At 37.5% G+C, this 19,061-nt stretch overlaps 3 protein-coding genes across 3 annotated transcripts in view; 2 read left to right on the forward strand and 1 right to left on the reverse strand.

Moving 5' to 3' along the window:
• Nucleotides 1–7,973, reverse strand: part of gbp2 (guanylate binding protein 2) — a 61,599-nt gene extending 53,626 nt beyond the window's left edge. Inside the window, exons 1-2 of the mRNA XM_053652069.1 lie at nt 6,903–7,973; nt 5,885–6,012 (exon numbers count right to left, since the gene is read on the reverse strand). Coding sequence (XP_053508044.1) covers nt 5,885–6,012; nt 6,903–6,972 — 198 coding nt within the window. The 5' untranslated portion in view covers nt 6,973–7,973. The remainder of the gene's footprint in view (nt 1–5,884; nt 6,013–6,902) is intronic.
• The window catches only part of LOC128624428 (guanylate-binding protein 1-like), a 90,178-nt gene that overhangs the window by 34,684 nt on the left and 36,433 nt on the right, over nt 1–19,061 (forward strand). The window lies entirely within an intron of this gene.
• LOC128624426 (guanylate-binding protein 1-like) lies at nt 9,534–18,606 on the forward strand. The gene is made up of 10 exons (XM_053652073.1): nt 9,534–9,924; nt 10,237–10,364; nt 10,739–10,848; nt 12,232–12,443; nt 13,963–14,205; nt 14,325–14,473; nt 14,986–15,117; nt 15,468–15,680; nt 16,408–16,510; nt 17,581–18,606. The coding sequence occupies exons 1-10, from the start codon at nt 9,741–9,743 to the stop codon at nt 17,982–17,984; spliced, it is 1,878 nt and encodes a 625-aa protein (XP_053508048.1). The 5' UTR covers nt 9,534–9,740; the 3' UTR covers nt 17,985–18,606.

Consider the following 19,061-nt stretch of genomic DNA (forward strand, 5'->3'; position numbering starts at 1 on the left):
CAGAGACCCACTGTGGTTGGTCTATAGGGGACAACACTGTTCAGCAGTACAATATGTTTAATACCATGTCATGTCCTTCATATCTTGCGGGACGATCAATCAAGATGGATACTGCATTCCAATAACTGCTTTTCTCTCCTAAGATTGATCTTCTGTAATGGTGAATTAAATGGGCAAAAGTATCTGGGTAGTTTTTTTATTAGCGTTTTTTATAAAATGAATATATCTCTTGTATTCTAAATTCTACATAAATTGTGTTAAAAGAAAGTGGACACACTCTAGGACACATTGTATGAAAAAATGGTTTTAATTTTGAAGGAGCTAATGTCACAATTACAAAAACAGCTACACAAGTTATGTGAAGTACTTGGGTTGATTTGGCAGTTAGCACTATGACACAATATTGATTAATGCAGCTCTATAATAGAACACTAGATGTGGAAAAATGTATGGCTTACAATTAACTGTAAAAGAAAGCAACTATATTAGTTTTTTTAAAAAATACAATATATTAAATAGTCAAAATTCTGTAAATATCAACAGTAACTTTTAGCTGCATCGAGAATTACTCATTATATAGAGGAACAAGATTGAATGAGGTTTGGAGAAATAAATGCAAATTTTCCCCTGAAGAGATGACAGACATTAATATGTTTACTAAAATTTAACAGAAGTTATCTAATAATCTAATGCTTCAATTTAATACTCATAATAATTCAGTGTTTTTATGGCTTTAGGCATTACTACACCTAAGATAACCAATAGTGAAAATTAAGGTGGGATCACAAGTAAAGACATATTTGAATGACCCTATGTTGAAGGCAAACATTTTGACGAAGGTGAGTTACAATGTATCCATCATATTTATTCTCTTCTATTTCCCTGCCAATAATACAATAATACAATGTCTGTATGTTGCAAACACATTTCATTGGGGGAATTTGAAACATTTGCGTACCTTGCAGTGCATCTCAATATATAGATAGTATCTTATTCACAACTCATACATTTCAAATTCCATTGAAATACAAATAACATCTTTTGAATGACTAATTATTTTTTTTTTATTTCCTATTTAACTGATATAAAATAATGTTCCATTTATTTGCTCACCTTTCTGGATGTATTAAATACAGTTGAGCAAAGGTACATCTAAATTTTATGGTCTAAAGGTACATCTAAAGTTTAAGGAAGTGATGTCTTTGTTTCTTGGATGTTTACAGTTAGTTTTCAAGCAGTGGTGAGTGAGATTCCGATAACTATGATTAAAAATGTCATTATTAAAATTAGGACCATGTTGTTCAGTGGTTGGATGCTCCCCCAGGGCCAGAACTAACATACTTTTGGAAATTAAAGTGTTTAGATTTCTGAAAAGCAAAACAAAACTAGGTGAAAATTTCATGTGAATAGCCTAATTGGAAATATATTTACTGGAAAAAAAAAAAAATCCCCCACTGTATAGCTAGCTAGCATTTTGATACATTTGTAGTGAAAATGCCAGGTTTGTATTTCGATTGCATTTCTAAATGTTCTGTGGGTTATAATTAGGAAAGTAGCAGTTCACATTAGTTATCTAGCTTCTGGTGCCACCAGAAATGCTTCAGGACCAGACATGAGCAGTAGCATTGTAACTTGTTTGTTATGGTTTATGACATTGAAATGGTCTTGACTCTCTACTGCCTCTTATGGGCATTAGACAGAAATTCACTAGACAAATTCACTAGACAGTAGCATTTAGCACAAGTCAAGTGAGATACGAGCTATGATCCATCCATCCATCCATCTTCTACCACTTACTCCTTACGAGCTATGATAAAAGAGCAAAAACAGTGAACCTTTCTTAAAGAAATTCCTAAATCCTCTGATCAAGTATATGGCTGTGCCTTCTGTCTATTAAATAAATGCCAGTCCTTCAGGCTGAAAAATAAGGATCAAAATATTCTGCCAGTAGTTTGGCACTGTGACTCAAAAAGTTGTTTTTCATTTGACATCTGAAAGCTAGCTACTGTTCCAACTGCCGTACAATACTGATAATGCTCTTACACTTAAGAGGGCTGAATGGCAGACCTTGTTAAATAATATTATTATGTTTTTTCATTATAATGTCATATTTGATCAGATATATTCTTATATATCTCATATTACTTTTCGCCTTTTCTTATATGTTGATATGGTAGAAGACGTGTCAATGGGCAATGCTGGTGTGAAGGTGATCCTGCACAAGGATATGTCTTTGCAATTAAGTGACTAGTCAACTTAATCCTTCACATGGTATTCATACGTTGCCATAAAATTCTGCTACTCTATGGATCACGCTGAAGTTTGAACAAAATGGTTTGACTTAATAATCAATCTAATAATTAATCTTAATAATTAATCTGCAGCAGTACTGTACAAGCCATTTCTTCCTAATTTGTTTATTAACTTTTATTGCATGCCTAAATGGAATAAAAGTTATTTGCCAGATTCAGATGCTCCTAAACAAATTGTTATAAAGTATGAGTTTTGTAACTTATCAACAAAGACTGTACTATCTTTTCTAATATGATGCATTTAATATGGAAAAATATTTTCACCGTTTACACTAAATGTCTAATATTATGTTCTGTTGGAAATATGCCTTAACTGTTAAAATATGGAACCTTTAAAAATAACTCGACTGCTTCTATAACTTTGGCTTATAGTGTATATCACTGCTCACTGTCATAAACCCATACAAGGAAATAAAAAGTAATAATTTTGACTCCAGATCAGGAGTAGGTAAAGACATACTGGTGATCTTATCTATATTATATATACATACCTTAGATAATGCCTCCCTGAGGGCCATGTTGGAATGTTCCCAAGTTGAAGTACTGTAGAACTCCTAAGCATTAGATCACCTCATCATACTCTTTCCATGCCATTGTGCTCTTTGCCTGACATAGCAATTCACATTCTATGTCAAAACATATTTGACAGTTGGGGTCTAATTCTAAAATCACCAGATACCAAATGTGCAACAGTTTTGTCTTGCTGCCATCACAAAATAAAAATGTTCAAACCTTAAGTAACGTAGTCACGGAGGGTGTATACATTTGTCACTCTACATTAAGGGTGGGGATCCTTATAGACTCTGGAACAGAAATGTACTCAATGTGTCTCCACCGATTTATTTCACATTGGAGTACAACCATTTTTCTTTTTTACCATTATGGACGAAACACCCGTTTCTTTTAAAACATCATCTTTAAATGTTTTGTCTATTTCCTAAATAAACTTTCACACTTAAGACACGATCTTTGGAGTTGTTGACACTCTGCTCAGGGTTAAACAACAACGTCTTTACAATATCTTCATGAATAAATAGTCAAACTAACATCTTGGGGGTTTTTTTCTCGGAGCAAAAATCAGGTCCTCTCTCATTTCAACAGGTCCTCTTGTTGGTGAATACAGAGCATTCCTCTAGGGGTATTAGGATTTCTTGGGGCAGCCATTGTAACAGATAGTTGCAGAGTTTCTTCTGTGTTTTAACTACAATGTCTTAACCATTATTTAAGCACTGAGACGCACGACTCTCTCCTTAATTCGTTAACATAAACACATTTGTAAGCATTCTAGTCAGCAAAACCCCCAGAAATCGAATTTCTCTGTCTCTCACATTCAGACAACTGCCAGGAAAGATCACACATTCATGTCAAACAGTGTTACCAGAGGTCATAAATTTACACGACTTGACTGTCAGCCAGTGGGGACATGGGATGTCAAAGCATAGACAAAATCTTATGTATTTAGCAACAGTTCTGTGTAAGTATCCTCGTTGGTGAACCTCGTTTCCAAAAACTTGTTTATAGTTGAAACAAAACGCACGATTCTTTTAAAACACCATTTGAGACTAAAAAGCCATTAAAAGTCTAAAAGCCATTAAAAGTGATTTGGTGTGCTTAAATGATCTGACAAAGATCATCACACTCTATAAAGCTGACTATCATTTTTCCTTAATCATCAGTACAAGCAATCATTAAAAAACTAGCTGCACAAAAAACAAACTATACATACACACTGATAAGCCATAACATTAAAACCACCAACATGTGAACTGAATAACATTGATTATCTTGTTACAATGGTAGATATATTATGCAGCAAGTGAAGAATCAGTTCTCAAAGTTAATGTGTTGGAAGCAGAAAAAAATGGGCAAGCATAAGGATCAGAGCGACTTTGACAAGGACCAAATTGTGATGGCTAGATGACTGGGTCATACCATCTCCAAAACGGCAGGTCTTGTGGTGTGTTCTCGGTATGCAGTGTTTAGTACCTACCAAAGGTGGTCCATGGAAGGACAACTGGTGAACCATCTACAGCGTCATAGGCTCCCAAGGCTCATTGATGCATTTAGGGAGTGAAGGCTAGCTGGTCTGGTCCCACAGAAGTGCTACTGTAGCCCAAATTGCTGAAAAAGTTAATGCTGTCTATAATAGAAAGGTGTCAGAACACACAGTGCATCACAGTTTGCTGTGTATGGACCTGCGTCGCTGCAGGCCAGTCAGAGTGGCCATGCTGACCCCTGTCCACCACTAAAAGTGCCTACAATGAGGACATGAGCATCAGAGCTGGACCATGGAGCAATGGAAGAAGGTGGCCTGGTCTGATGAATCACGTTTTCATTTACATCATGTGGACGGCTGGGTGTGTGTGTGTGTGTGTGTCGCTTACCTGGGGAAGAGATGGCACCAGGATGCACTATGGAAAGAAGGCAAGCTGGCAGAGGCAGTGTGATGCTATGGGCAATGTTCTGCTGGGAAACCTTGGGTCCTGGCCTTCATGTGGATGCTATTTTGATACGTATTACCTACCTAAACATTGTTGCAGACCAAGTACACCCCTTAATGGCAACGATATTCCCTAATGGCAGCGGCTTCTTTCAGCCAGATAATGCTCCCTGCCACACTGCAAAAATTGTTCAGGAATGGGTTGAGGAACATGACAACGACTTCAAGTTCAAATTCCCCATATCTCACCCTGATCAAGCATCTGTGGGATATGCTGGACAAACAAGTCTGATCCATGGAGGCCCCACCTCACAACTTACAGGACTTAAAGGATCTGCTGCTAATGGCTTGGAGCCAGACACCACAACACACCTTCAGAGGTGATACAGTATACGAGGGGGACCCAACAATTCCCGGAATTGTAAAACAAAGTAATTCAAAGTACTCTCCTTGTGATGCGATACACACGTTTCCCAGAACATTTTTTCCTGATGCTCTCCCTAAGCACTTTGATGTTAAAACGCTTACATTGATGTGCTTAGGTGTCTATGGAAACAGTGCACCTGCACACACTGCGTTTACAACCAAGGAGTTAATAACCAGAAACAATGCAGTTATCACATCACATCCTCCATGCGACTTATTTTTTTTCCCGAAATTAAAAAATGAGACTGAAGGGAAAAATATTCGCCACCGTGGAAAAAATCCAGAAAAAAAACTCTTAAAAAAAAAGTCTCTAGACATGATAACAAAAGATGACTACAGGAAATGTTTCCAGGAATTGCAGAAATGCTGGGACAAGTTTATAGCATCACATGGAGAATACTTTGAAGGGGATTAAAGGACAAATGCTATAGAAAAAAACCCCACTACTTTTAAAAAAAAACAATTCTGGGAATTTTTGGGTCCTCTCACGTATATATATGTAGTATTTCCTTAATGCCTTTTAGGCCTGTATGACAGGTCTAAAAATATTACATTTGTGTGTGCATTTGAAATAAATAAGTAATTGAACTTTACAGCATAATCTGTATATAAAAATGCAGTATATAAAAACTCATTGCAAATTATATGTTTCATAACTGATCAGTGGTGCTTTACATTAGTTAGTCTTCTCATGTGTTGCCCATACCTTGTGCACATCCCCGAGTCCCTCAGTGTCCAGCAGCACCAGAGTGTGTCCTGTTTTAATGGGGTGTGGAACGCACCACATCCAGATGCCTTTAGTTTTTGACTCTATGGTGCTGCCTAGCGCAAAGCCTGAAACAACCACAAAAAATATATTATTACCCATGTTGCTATATATATTCTTCTGTAATATTATATACTATATATTACAGATATACATAGATATACATGGATAGACTTCTTTAGACACCCTCCAGTCAGGAAACCACAAACTAGACTGTCATAAGTCAGCCTATCAAGCTGATTCTGAACAACATGCCACAAATGTTTAGTTATTTTTCAACACTTAAACAATTAAGTAAACTTAATCAATAGAGTACATAGCTGGACTATCCAATTTGAAAGCACAGCTGATCTCCTGTTATTTTCACAAACAAGAGTCACTAGAATTCACATAGAATGGTGCAAAAACATTTTTTAAAAATCCAATGAGCGGTAGTTCTGAGGTCGGAAAGGAGACTGGTTTGAGCTCACAAGAAGCCTATGGTAACTCAATAATCACTCTTTATAGAAAAGAACCTCAGAAAGCACAACACATCAAAGTTTGAGGTGGACAGGCTGAAACAATAAAAGATGACATCTGGTTACACTCCTGTGAGCTATAAACAGGAATCTGAGGTTACAGTGGGCACAGGCTCACCGAACCTAAACAGCTGAGGATTGGAAAAATGTCACTTGGTCTTTTCCCAATCTTCAGCTGATCAGTGTTGGTGAGTCTGTGCTCAATGTAACCTCAGGTTCCTGTTTTTGGCTCACAGGACTGGAAGCTGTTGTTTTTTGCATTATAAAATACTGTATAATTATATTATTCAAATATTATAGTCAGGAGCATCTACAGTATTCCATTTTACTTCAGCAAAAATTCTATTAAGTAAAACTCATACCATGTAGGCCTACAGCACAATCCTATATGAATCATACATTTGCTTAAAACCAAGACATCTGATTTGTCGTCTACTTACAGTACCCTACTTTGTTCTTTGGGCCTCCAAATAAGCGTACAGTGTGTTTTTTTAGGACCAAGAGAGCCATGTGTGTAATTTCAGTGTAAAGAATAAACTATTACTGCGGAATGAATAAATAATGTGAAGCCTTAATTCTCACATCCCTCCATGTTTCCTGATCTCTTCATCTCTCTGTTACCTAATGTGCTCTCATGTTTATACTTCCTAATTGCACAAGATTAATAATTTACTTTTACACATACCAAACTGTCACAGGATGAAAGATAAATAAATAACTTTGCTATTACATTTTCCCTATTACATCGCTTGATCAGCAACTCACAGCTGCTCTGTGACTCTAAAGTGCCATAGGTCATTTGGTAATCACACATTTCAAGCTTTATTTTTTTTCTTATTCTATTGGCAGATAATTTTGCTTCTTTCTAGAAATAACTGCTTAAAATGAGCACAATTATCTGCCACAAGACAATTTAAAGCTTGAAATGACTAAAAAAAATGCCTAGAAATAGGTTTAATAATCTTATATTTGGTTTACTGGAATATTATAATAGAAAATACTAGCTAAATGTTCAAGATATTTTCACTTGCTAAGATTTTTAAAAATGTTTTTTGCATTGTGTTTGGTGAAAAACATAAAACATTGTTTTTTTTGCATTGTGTATATGGCAAAAAGTTTGACCAATACTTGACCATCACACCCATATGTGCTTTTTGAGCATCCCATTCCAGATTCAATCCCCTTTGCTGCTATAATAACCTCCACTCTTCTGTGAAGGCTTTCCACTAGATTTCAGAGTGTGGCTGTGGGGATTTACCCATTCAGCCACAAGAGCATTAATGAGTTCATGATATGTTGAAGGCTTCCAGGACTTGTGATGATCTTGAAACTCATTCAAGAACTAGTGGGTACTGGCTTTGGCAATGTAGACAACAATGCAATATAAGGGCATGTAAATGCCCTGCAGGTGTACGCCTTAGTGCTGAAACATACCCTATGTATCTACGCAAATGACTATGTCTGTCAAAAAACTTAGCATGTTCCTGTCGTATATACTCAACATGCATTCTTGCATTCCTGTGGTGCTAATAAAGCTGAGTGTTCAAGAGGGTGATAAAGAGTCTTTAAACCTTTTTTTTTTTTTTTAAATGATTCCAGTGACATTACCCGTTCCTGAAAGTTGGAGTTGGTAGTACAGTGCTTTATAAAGTCAAAGAGCCATGCAAGCATTTCCAGAATAGCAAGGTAGCAATCGCAGCATCCCCTTCTCTCAGAACAGAACATGCAATTTCATTGCTGTGCTGTGGAGTGCATATCCAATGACATATTATATATGATTTTATGAATTAGCCTACTTTTCCGGAGTTTTCACCGCATTTTGTGACAGGACATGTTCACACACGGCAGTGCTCAACCATTTTACGGCAAACAAGAGAGCACGGCTGCGTCCGAAACCACGTACTTACTTACTATATAGTATTTCGGCTATCATATAGTAGGTAAGTAGCGGTTTGGGACGCAGCCCATGGCTTCAAGCAGTTGTCTATTTGCACATATAGCATGACTAATAATTAACTGCACTTGAAGCTTTCGTAAAATTAAAAATGAAACACCCAAAACTGTAAACGGTACCATAACGAAGACCAACTGTATGTTGATACGTGAAATTCTGGAGAGAAATTCGGACATAATGACGTGTGCCGTTAATCGTTCTATTTTCTATAACATGTAAAACGGGAACATGAAAGGAGAATTCTACAAGCAACTCCTGTAAACACTTAATTTAAGACTAATCACACTATTGTCTTACTCAGAATAAGGTCAATAATTAGATAATTGCTGTCCATGTAAACGTAGTCAGTGTTTCATTTTAGTAGCAAGAGAACTGTTTTTTTGTCAAAAGTCATTCCACTTTTGACAACAACCAGTTTTCTTAGTTGCGCCACCCATGTTACTATGGCAACCAGTAGAAGGAACGCCGACTGACGGCTTCATAGTACAGCGACTGGCGACTTGCACATATGAAATCGCTGTACGTTTGAACGCACCATGAATGCACCAGAGACCCTTTTACAACACGAGCGCCGAGCTCCACAGGAAAGGTGACGCAATAAGAATACCTAGCTCTCTGATTGGACAGGAGATGGGCTTTACACAAGCTCTATACCGTAATCCGCATGTCAGTTGCCGAGTGATCCATCCAGATGAAACGAGATCCACCTTCGTGCTACGGACAAGCCAGTGGTTTTAGCTTAATTTAGCTCGCGAACCCTACCATGCTGCTTTTAGGTACACCCCTCTAGTGAATCTGTATGAGAACCTCAGAGCAGTTCTGTAAAATGCTATAAATATAGATGACGCTCCCGAACAGGAAAAAGAATAAAAAATAACAGAAACGCTTACACAGTAAAAATGCGCACAATAAAGTAATGGGTATGGAGTAATGGGAATGATTGATGTTCAAGCACACATGGATGTGATGGTCAGGTGTTCACAAACTTTTGGCCATATAGTGTACCTGTGCTGTGCTTTTATGAACAGCAGATAATGTCAATGGTCGTCTTCTATACGGAACCAGCACTGAACTGATGGGAACTCAGTGAGAAGGTTACAGGAAATGACAGCCAACAAAAGTATTTATATAAAATATTACATTATACAGTCACTTTGTAACTTTGTTTAAGGTACTGGCATGACTGTTCATGTGCAGAAGAAGATGTCCAGGTCATTCTCATCGTATTGGTCAGAACGCATCTCAAGAATCTATTATGGTTTTCTTTATTTAATTAAAAGACAGTTTATGTTTCAACCTCTAGACTGCGGAGCTGGAGAGAACCATGTGCAGCCCAATGCCAGAGCCTATTTGTTTGGTGGAAAATGTGAACGGTTCACTGCGTGTGAGTGATGGAGCCATTGAGTACCTGTACAGGATTAACCAGCCGGTGGTGGTGGTGTCTGTGGTGGGACTCTATCGCACAGGAAAGTCTTACCTCATGAACCGCCTGGCAGGAAAACAAACTGGTGAGTTTGTTTTTAAAGACATTTTTCTTCAATTTATCTCCAAATTTATTTATTTATTTTTCACTTTTTGAGAATTGGACAGATAAAACCATTACCCCAATACAGTTTTGTGGATACATTTGATCAAAAAACATAAAATGTATTCCTTATGGCTTATAGAATTTGTAACTGGCTTGGACCAGTTGAATTATGTGCACATAAGTTGCTTTATGAGAAATATGTGAACACTTCTGTCAGCCTAAAATGTCCAAAATACCAAACTTTATTTGGTTCTCAAATAATACTGAAGATTACTACTGTGACTGTTTGCAGGCTTTGCTCTGGGCAGCACCATTGAGTCGAAGACTAAAGGTATTTGGATGTGGTGTGTGCCACACCCTTATAAAAGAGGACACACTCTGGTGCTGCTGGACACTGAGGGACTGGGGGACGTTGACAAGGTGAGGACTCCATAGCAACACAGTACTTACAACATTCTTTAATGTAAATGTTTCCGAGGAGTGCAAATTGCATTGGTCGTATATTTATAAAGCTTTTCTGTAATAATGACATTCTGGATGACCTGCATTCAGGGTATTTCATCTGTTGTGGCCTAACAAAGTAAGTACCAATGTACCAAACTCCCAAGGATTCAGGTCAGAAAATGGACACCGTGTTGGGGTAGATTAGTACAGAAGGTGGTAGTAATATCTGTAGTCATGTTTTATCCATTCCAAAGAGTTAGGCCTCAGTGTTTAGTGTGGATGAGTATAATATTCTGTAGTACACATCTAAGTACACATAACTGCAGTGTATAATATTTGTGTTGTTTTAGGGAGACTCTAAGAATGACGCCTGGATCTTCTGTCTAGCTGTTCTTCTCAGCAGCACTCTGGTCTACAACAGCCGCGGGACCATCGACAACACAGCAGTGGAAAAACTACAGTATCCTTCCTTGTAAAACACAACTACACTAACATTTATAGAAATAGCCATTTAGTCAATAATAAAGACCCACAGATACAGTCTTGGGAAAAAAAAAGTATGCCTTCCTTCAATTCTATGTTTTTAATTATCATCTCATTCACAATTGTGTAAAAAATAAGTACACCATATAATTCAGTAACATGTAGAACCACCTTTAGCAACATTAACTTTAAGCAGACAGTTTCTGTAGGAGTTTCAGTCTCTTGATTGTGCTGGTGAAATTTTGGCCCACCCTTCTTTACAACATTGCTTCAGTTCATTGATGTCTGAGGGCATTTGTTTATGCACAGATCTCTTAGGACCCCACCACAGTATTTGAATGGGGTTGAGGTCTGGACTTTGACTTGGCCATTCCAACACCTTGATTTTTCTTTTCTATTTTATCCATTCATATGTCATATTGCTGGTGGGCATGGGATCATTGTCTTGTTGTTTGACCCAATTTCAGCCCAGCTTAAGCTGCTGAGAGATGGCCAGACATTTGTCTCAAGAATATTCTGGTATAAAATGGAGTTCATTGTTGTCTCAATGACTGCAAGTTTTCCAGGTCCTGTGGCAGCAAAACAAGCCCAAATCATCACCACTCCTCCTCCAGTTGGTTTGAGGTGTTTGTGGTGATACGTTGTGTTTGGTTTTCACCAAACATGGTGCTGTGCGTGATGAACAAGCACATTGTTTGGACTCATAAGTCCAAAGGATATTGTTTGTTAGTGTCTTTTCTGTTTTGTTAAAATGCAGTTTTGCAAACCTTAGTCATGCCATATTCTTTTTGGAGAGAAGAGACTTTTCCTAGTCATGCTTCCATGAAAGCTATACTATGCTCAGTCTTTTTTTTGATTGTGCTGACATGAACAAAAACATTTAATGTGCTTACAGAGGCCTGTAGGTCATGTGATGTAGCTTTTGGGTTTTCCTTTATATCACTGAGCATTAAATGGTCTGACCTTGGACTGAATTTGCTGGGATGCCCACTTCTGGGAAGATTGGCAACTGTTTTGAAGGCTCTCCATTTGTAAACAATCCTTCTCATGAACAGTGTTCATGGAATGGTGAATTTCAAATTGTTTGGAGATGGCCTTATAACCATTCCCTTACTTTTTTCCCACCTGGTTTCTAAATGTTGGTTACTTTTTTTGGGGAAAATGACTACATATTGAATTTTTTTTTTAAATGTTTTTTTTTTGTCACTCTAGGTTATTTGTTTGTTTATAGAAGTTGGTGAGTACCACAAAATTGTTATTTATGCCCTGAATAATAAAAACATATAATTGAAGGTGTGTGTACTTTCTTCTTCCCATGACTGTATTTCTCATCCAGTCATGATTCCTTAGCATGCTGCAGCTATGTCACTGAGCTTGCAGAGCAGATTAAGATCAAATCACCTGAATCCAGAGCAGCTGAGGTTGAGGAGGAGGAAGAAGACTCTCAGTTTGTGCAGTTTTTTCCTAACTTCATCTGGACAGTGCGTGATTTTTCACTGGAGCTGGTGATTGAGAAAAAGGGTCGAGTGACCGAGGATGAGTACCTGGATTTTGCCCTGCAGCTGAAGAAAGGTGTAGAAGACATTTCTGACTAAGATTCAAGACAAATTTTCGTAATTTTGCCCCTGTACACCACCACCATGGATTTGAAATGAAGCAATCAAGATGTGATTGAAGTGTAGACTTTGATCTTTAATTCAACAACCAAAATATTTCATTAAACATTTAAGAATTACAGCCATTTTTACATAGTACATCCATTTTCAAAGGCTCAAAAGTAATTCTACAAACTAACAATCATAAATATTAGGATTATTTTTAATATTTGGATGCAAATCTTGAAGGTTGTAACCCATGGACATTACCAAATGATGAGTTTCCTCCCGTGAGATGCTTTGCCAGGCCTTTACTGCAGCTGCCTTCAGTAGCTGCTTGTTTGTGGGTCTCTCTGCCTTCATTTTGTCTTCAGTAAGTGAAAATATGCTCAATTAGGTTAAGATCAGGTGACTGACTTGGCCATTTAAGAACATTTCATTTCTTTGCCTTAAGAAGCACTTGGGTTGTTTTCACTGTATGTTTTGGGTTATTATCCATCTGTACTGTGAAGAACCTGTTTTGTACCATTTGACTGAATCTGAGGTATAGCTCTATACACTTCAGAATTCATCCTGATACTTCTTCTATGACCCAGTTCCATTGGCAGCCATACATGCCCATGCCATAACACCTCCTCCACCATGTTTGACAGATGATGTAGTGTGCTTTGGAAAATGAGCTGAGCCTTTCTTTCTCCATACTCCTCTCTTCCCATCATTCAGGTACAAGCTAATCTGGTGTGAGAACCGCACAGTTTTTTTTAAGCAAAGTCTAATCTGGCAGTTCTTGAGTGTTACCAGTGGTTTGCATCTTGAGGTAAACCCACTGTATTTACATTCATGCATATCCTGCTTGTGGACTTTGACAATGATATGCCTGCCTCCTCGAGAGTGTTCTTGACTTTCTTGATGTGAAGGGGTTTCTCTTCACCAAGGAAATAATTCTGTAATAATTCACTATAGTTGTCCTCTGTGGTCTTCCAGGCTTTTTGCTGTCATCTTGCTGATGGGTCTGTTTTGTTTTTTCAGCCTAATGATGGCCTCCTTCAATTGCATCGACACCTCATTAGACCACATATTGAAAGTTCCCATGAACAGCTACCAAATGCAAATTCAACACTTGGAATCAACAGACTTTTTATCTCCTTAATTTGTCATGAAATAACGAGGAAACAGGCCACACCTGACCATGAAACTGCTTATCAGTCAATTGTCCAATTAGTTTTGAGCCTGTGAAAATGGAGAAATTTAAAAAATGGCTGTAATTCCTAAAAAGTTAATGCAGTATTTTTGTTGAAGCCATTGAAATACGTATTGAATTACATACTGAAAGTCTACACTTCACTCACATCTTGATTGCTTAATTTCAACTCCATTGTGGGAGTGCACAGAAGCAAAATTATGAAAACTGTGTCACTGTCCAAATACTTATGGACTGGACTATATGTCAGTTTAGCTGTTAACATGAAAAGAATAAAAAAAATTCTGCATTGCAGGTCTTAGTAAGAAGGACACCAACTACAATCTTCCAAGGCAGTGTATTCGAAACTATTTTCCAACCCGCAAGTGCTTTGTTTTCCCGTTTCCTGCCTCCCAGGACAAAATGGTTCAGCTCGAGAGCCTGGATGAGAGTGAAATTTGGCCCAAATTTCTCAACGTTACACAGCAGTTCTGTGACTACATCTTTACTACAAGCAATGTTAAAACAGTTAAAGGAGGATACAGAGTCACAGGGAGGAGTGAGCACTACATTATTTCACTACAATATTATTCATCTGTATAAACATTTTCAGTAGTGTTTCAATACATAGAACTGTTATTTTCTGTGCTGTAACTGTGTGCGTGTGTGTGTTGACAGTGCTCGGTCACCTAGTGCAGTCGTATGTGGAGACCATCTCTAGTGGGAAAGTCCCTTGTCTGGAGAATGCTGTGGTTGTAATGGCAAGGATAGAAAACCAGGCAGCTGTGCAGGAGGGGCTTAAATTCTATCAGAATGAGATGGAACAGGTAACACACACACACACACACACACACACACACACACAAATATGAATAGGAGGCACTTTTATTAAAGAAAGTGATGTGCATTGGGGGATTGGGGATGGAACCAAAAAACAGTGCAAGTGGGCAGAGGTGGGTAGAGTAGCCAAAAAAATGATGTTATCATTTATATTTAATAAAAATAAAAACTTTCTTGTTTAAGCCATGCCCACTTTTGCTTTAAATCAGATTTACAGATTCAGATACTAAACAGATACAGTTACACACACTGCTTTGACATAAATAGTTACAATTGAAAGTTTAGCATGTTATATATATATATATATATATATATATATATATATATATATATATATATATATATATATATATATATATAAAATCACATGTATTTCTATATTTTTTTAAAATTAAATTTAAATACAAGTTTTTGTAAAATACTAGCCTAAAGATATGTTCCATGACCCTGAACCAAAGCCTAATCCTAAACATGCTCCTGACACAAAATTTAATTGCAGGTGAAGAGTTTGTTTCCAGTCGATTTGAATAAACTTTCTTCTGAACACCAGAAGATCAGCAACATGGCCAACACTGAATTTATGAAGCGCTCTTTTAAAGATGAAGAGGGGGAATACTTCAGGAAACTCATGGTGCGTTTTGGACCCACATACACACACGCACACACACACACACACACACACGCAAAGATACACACAGATAGACACAGATACACACACAGACAGTCTCACCAGGGTCGATCCTGTGCTCAGGTTACTCTAGTTGCCTCTCACATCCCAAAACCATGATGGTAGGTGGATTGGCTATGCTAAGGTTCCCCTAGGTATGAAGAAATGTGTGAATGTGTGTGTGCATGGTGCCTTGCGATGAACTAGAGTCAGGCCAATCAGATCAATATGTCTAGAATACCAAACGTAATTTGCCCAGGGCGTGTTTTTGATTATTGCATTTCTGAATGCGTGTATATGTTTTGTATTTTCAGGAGGCAGTAGATAAGCACTATGCTGAGCTAATTGCTCAGAACATTGAGGAATCAGAACAGAAGTGCCAGCAGATTCTGTCTGATCTATATGAGGAGATGAACGTGCACGTGCAGAGGGGGGAGTATGCAAAGCCTGGAGGATATAAGCTCTATTGCACGCACAGAGACAACGTCATTACCCAGTACCACAGCCAACCCAACAAAGGAATCCAGGTAATAAACACAGACCTAAACACACAAATGGGATAAAAGGTTGAAAATAATGGTTAATTTTCATTATTTACTTTATCCTTTCAGCCAAATATACAGTACAAAATGCAATCGTGGCATGGTATCATGGGAATAGACTCAATGAAACTGTACAGTTGAAGACTGTAAAAAAGATCAGATGATTTTTTTTTCTGTGAGCCTGTGCCCATGATAGCCAGAAGTGGTCTTCAGCTGTTGTAGCCCTTCCACCTCAAGGTCTGATGTTTTGTGCATGCTGAGATGCTTTTCTGCTCACCACAGTTGTAAAGAGTGATTATTATCCTTCCTGGCAGAACAAACCAATCTGGCCATTTTCCTCTGACTGCTGTGTGTGAAAATCCCAGAAGATCAGCAGTTTTTGAAATATTTAGACAAGCCCATTTGGTACCAACAACCATGCCATGATCAAAGTCACATAGAACACACTTTTTCTTCATTCTGATGTTTGATGTGAACATTAATTGAAGCTCTTGACCTGTATCTGATTTTTTGCATTGTGCTGCTGCCACATGATTGCCTGATTAGATAACTGCATGAATGTTCAGGTGTATAGTAGTTCCTAATAAAATGTGAGTATAATAAATAAATACATATATATCCATTACTCTCTCTCTCTCTCTCTCTCTCTCTCTCTCTCGCTCTCTCTCTCTCTCTGTCTATCTCTGTGTGTGTGTATGCTTTCTGTGTGAAGGCTGAGGTGGTGCTGGAGACGTTTCTGAATAGGAAAAGTATGGAGGCAAAATTAATTCTCCAGACTGACGAACAACTGACTGAAAGTGAGAAAAAGATTCAAGGTAAGCTGAGCATAATCATGCCACTGATCATGTAATTATATTAAAATAGTGTGACTAATAGTATGACTACAACTAAATAAAGGGACACTATGACCAAAATTAAAAAATGAACCATCAATTAATTTGTTGGAAACTTGCCTACTTGCATCCTACAACAATGACACCGCAGGGTATATAGTGAGATTACTTGGGTTGAATATTGGAAAAGACCTTGTAGAATGTAGACCTTCAAGATGAACATGAAATTAGAAAGACTGCAATTGTTATGGGCAGATATTTGGGTAGTGGGGAATGGAGGGCGGTGCTCACTAGATAATGTTAAGGGAAGCCAGATATCTAGCTGGCTACTGCTAATAAGTAGTCACTTTGCTTTCTTAGTAAGTTATTGTGATAGAGCAAATGGATTACTCAGGCAACAGAAAGGACTTAATGGATAAAGATTTTTTTTTTTTTTTTGAGTTACAACCAACCATAAATGCTTGAGGCAGAATACACAGAAGAACTGCACCAGCAGGAACAGCAACGGGAGGCAAACAGAAAACAACTGTAGGCCTTTCAAAATTACACTGAGCTAAATTACTGACGTTAGCAACAACACAAGTAGCTACTAAAATGTTAGTTAGCAATGTTACATGATTATCTACCTTTGTGTTAACATTAGCACCTTAATTAGCCATCTTACTAGTTATATCGGTGAGGACAAACATTTGCTAACAAGCGTGGCTTGCTTTTCCTGTCAGGATTGGTAGATCAGTGTAGGGATTACCAGTGGGAGAAGTACGGATTTGCACATTGCATGATGGCTAACATAGTTTCGATTCATTGATGTGCGAAAACAGAAAACAGCAAAATCATGAATTCTGTAAAAAAATAAAAATAAAAATAAAAACTGCTAACACTGTCCAGTACAATAATGTGCAAGATAATACTACACACTATGAATAAATATTAATAAAATGATTTTATTAATCAATAATATATTAAGTACTAACAATGTAGGTTGAGTTTTCTATTCTGTCACTTCTTTACTCTATCTGTCTCTTTCTTTGCCCCTGGGTGATGATTCACAGAGGAGAAAGAACAATCAGCTCTGTTAGAGCAGCAGTGTAAAGTTGAACAGGAGAAAAAATTGGAGATGGAGCGACTGATGCAGGTGGAAAAATTGCACCATAAGCAACGGCTACAGCAGCTGGAGGAGAAGTTCGAGGAGGAGAAGATTCAGCAGCAGGAGGAGCTAGAGAGAGCGCTGGAGAGTAAACTGACCGAACAGAAAGAACTTGTTCAGAAAGGGTTAGAAGAGAAAGCCCAGCTGATGGGGCTTGAGATTGAGCAACTTAAAAAAGAAAAGGATAAACAATCTGGCACTGTTTTTAAAGATTATATCATGCCTCTCATAAACACTGCCAAAGATGTGTTTTCCACATTCCTCCAATATAAACTTATGAAGAATGGACTGGCAAGTCCATTCTTATAATCATTTGTAATTTATGGAGATGTTTCCATGCCAGAGAAAAAGCAATTACATCAGTGAATGAATATGGAATATTATTAGTTAAAACAATATTTTATATAAAAGTAAGTCTAAGAAATCTGACAACTCCCAGGTTCTGGTGTGAGTTGAAAGTATTTTTATTCATTAACATTTAATCATGTATCATTATCTGAGAATCTTGATGATCAAGTGTTCTACAGTGCAGTAGGAAAGCAGAAACAATGAGCCTCTATGCCTTATTGTGGAACTTTTGTGTATCTTGGGTCTTTTCAGTGCTTTGATTGCTTTTCTATCGTTATTGTACCATGAAATGCAGTGTAGCTTCATGTACTGCTTTTAAAGTTGGATCACATTCACTTGTGACACAACTGTTTTGAGTAGTTAACTATTAATCATAATGCCATGTGGTGCGTTGTTAAAACTGATATTGACCTTTAATGATTATTATATTATAGAGCTGTTGAAAGCTTGATTCTTATTACTTTTTATTAGTTCTTATTATATTCTTATTAGAGCTTAGACAGTAGTTATTGTAAGGCATATATTAATGGGCTTGTAATGTTAATGTTGTTATAGTAACAGCCTATACTTGTATGGAAGACGTTCCACATAAAAAGGTTTTGAAAAAATCTGTGTAATCTTTGATTTGGTGAAGGTTTTTGTATGAGATGTTTATTTATCATTTTTGGAAGAGTTCTCTAGTGTAACAGTCAGAGGGCAAGCTGTCATGCTCTGCTGATCTGAGTCTATGTTATGAAACGGGAGCAGGGGCAGAAGCAAGCGCAGATCAACATCTTTTATTTACAAACAGAAATCAAGACACATAAAACGCGGTCTATACTGGACAAGATACTCGAGGTTAAACATGAAACTAAAGTCAAGGCATGGAACGAGAGCAGGACACGAAAACAAGACCACTTAGCATGCATAACGCATTCACCATTACATTCACTCAGTTACAAAGTAATACTGCACAAAGCAACATGAGGGCTTTAAATACCAAACATAATCAAGCTAGAAAACAGACAGCTGGGATCAATAACGACACACCCTCGAACA

The sequence above is a fragment of the Ictalurus furcatus genome, chromosome 20 (assembly GCF_023375685.1).
Source record: "Ictalurus furcatus strain D&B chromosome 20, Billie_1.0, whole genome shotgun sequence".
Lineage (NCBI taxonomy): Eukaryota > Metazoa > Chordata > Actinopteri > Siluriformes > Ictaluridae > Ictalurus > Ictalurus furcatus.

What these genes read in the sequence shown, in the direction of transcription:
- LOC128624426 (XM_053652073.1), top strand. Translation starts at nt 9,741, where the DNA reads ATGTGCAGCCCAATGCCAGAGCCTATTTGTTTGGTGGAAAATGTGAAC. An exon ending in ACAGCAGTGGAAAAACTACA is followed by an intron (nt 10,849 to 12,231) that starts GTATCCTTCCTT and finishes AGCATGCTGCAG; the next exon opens with CTATGTCACTGAGCTTGCAG. An exon ending in ATCAGAATGAGATGGAACAG is followed by an intron (nt 14,474 to 14,985) that starts GTAACACACACA and finishes ATTTAATTGCAG; the next exon opens with GTGAAGAGTTTGTTTCCAGT.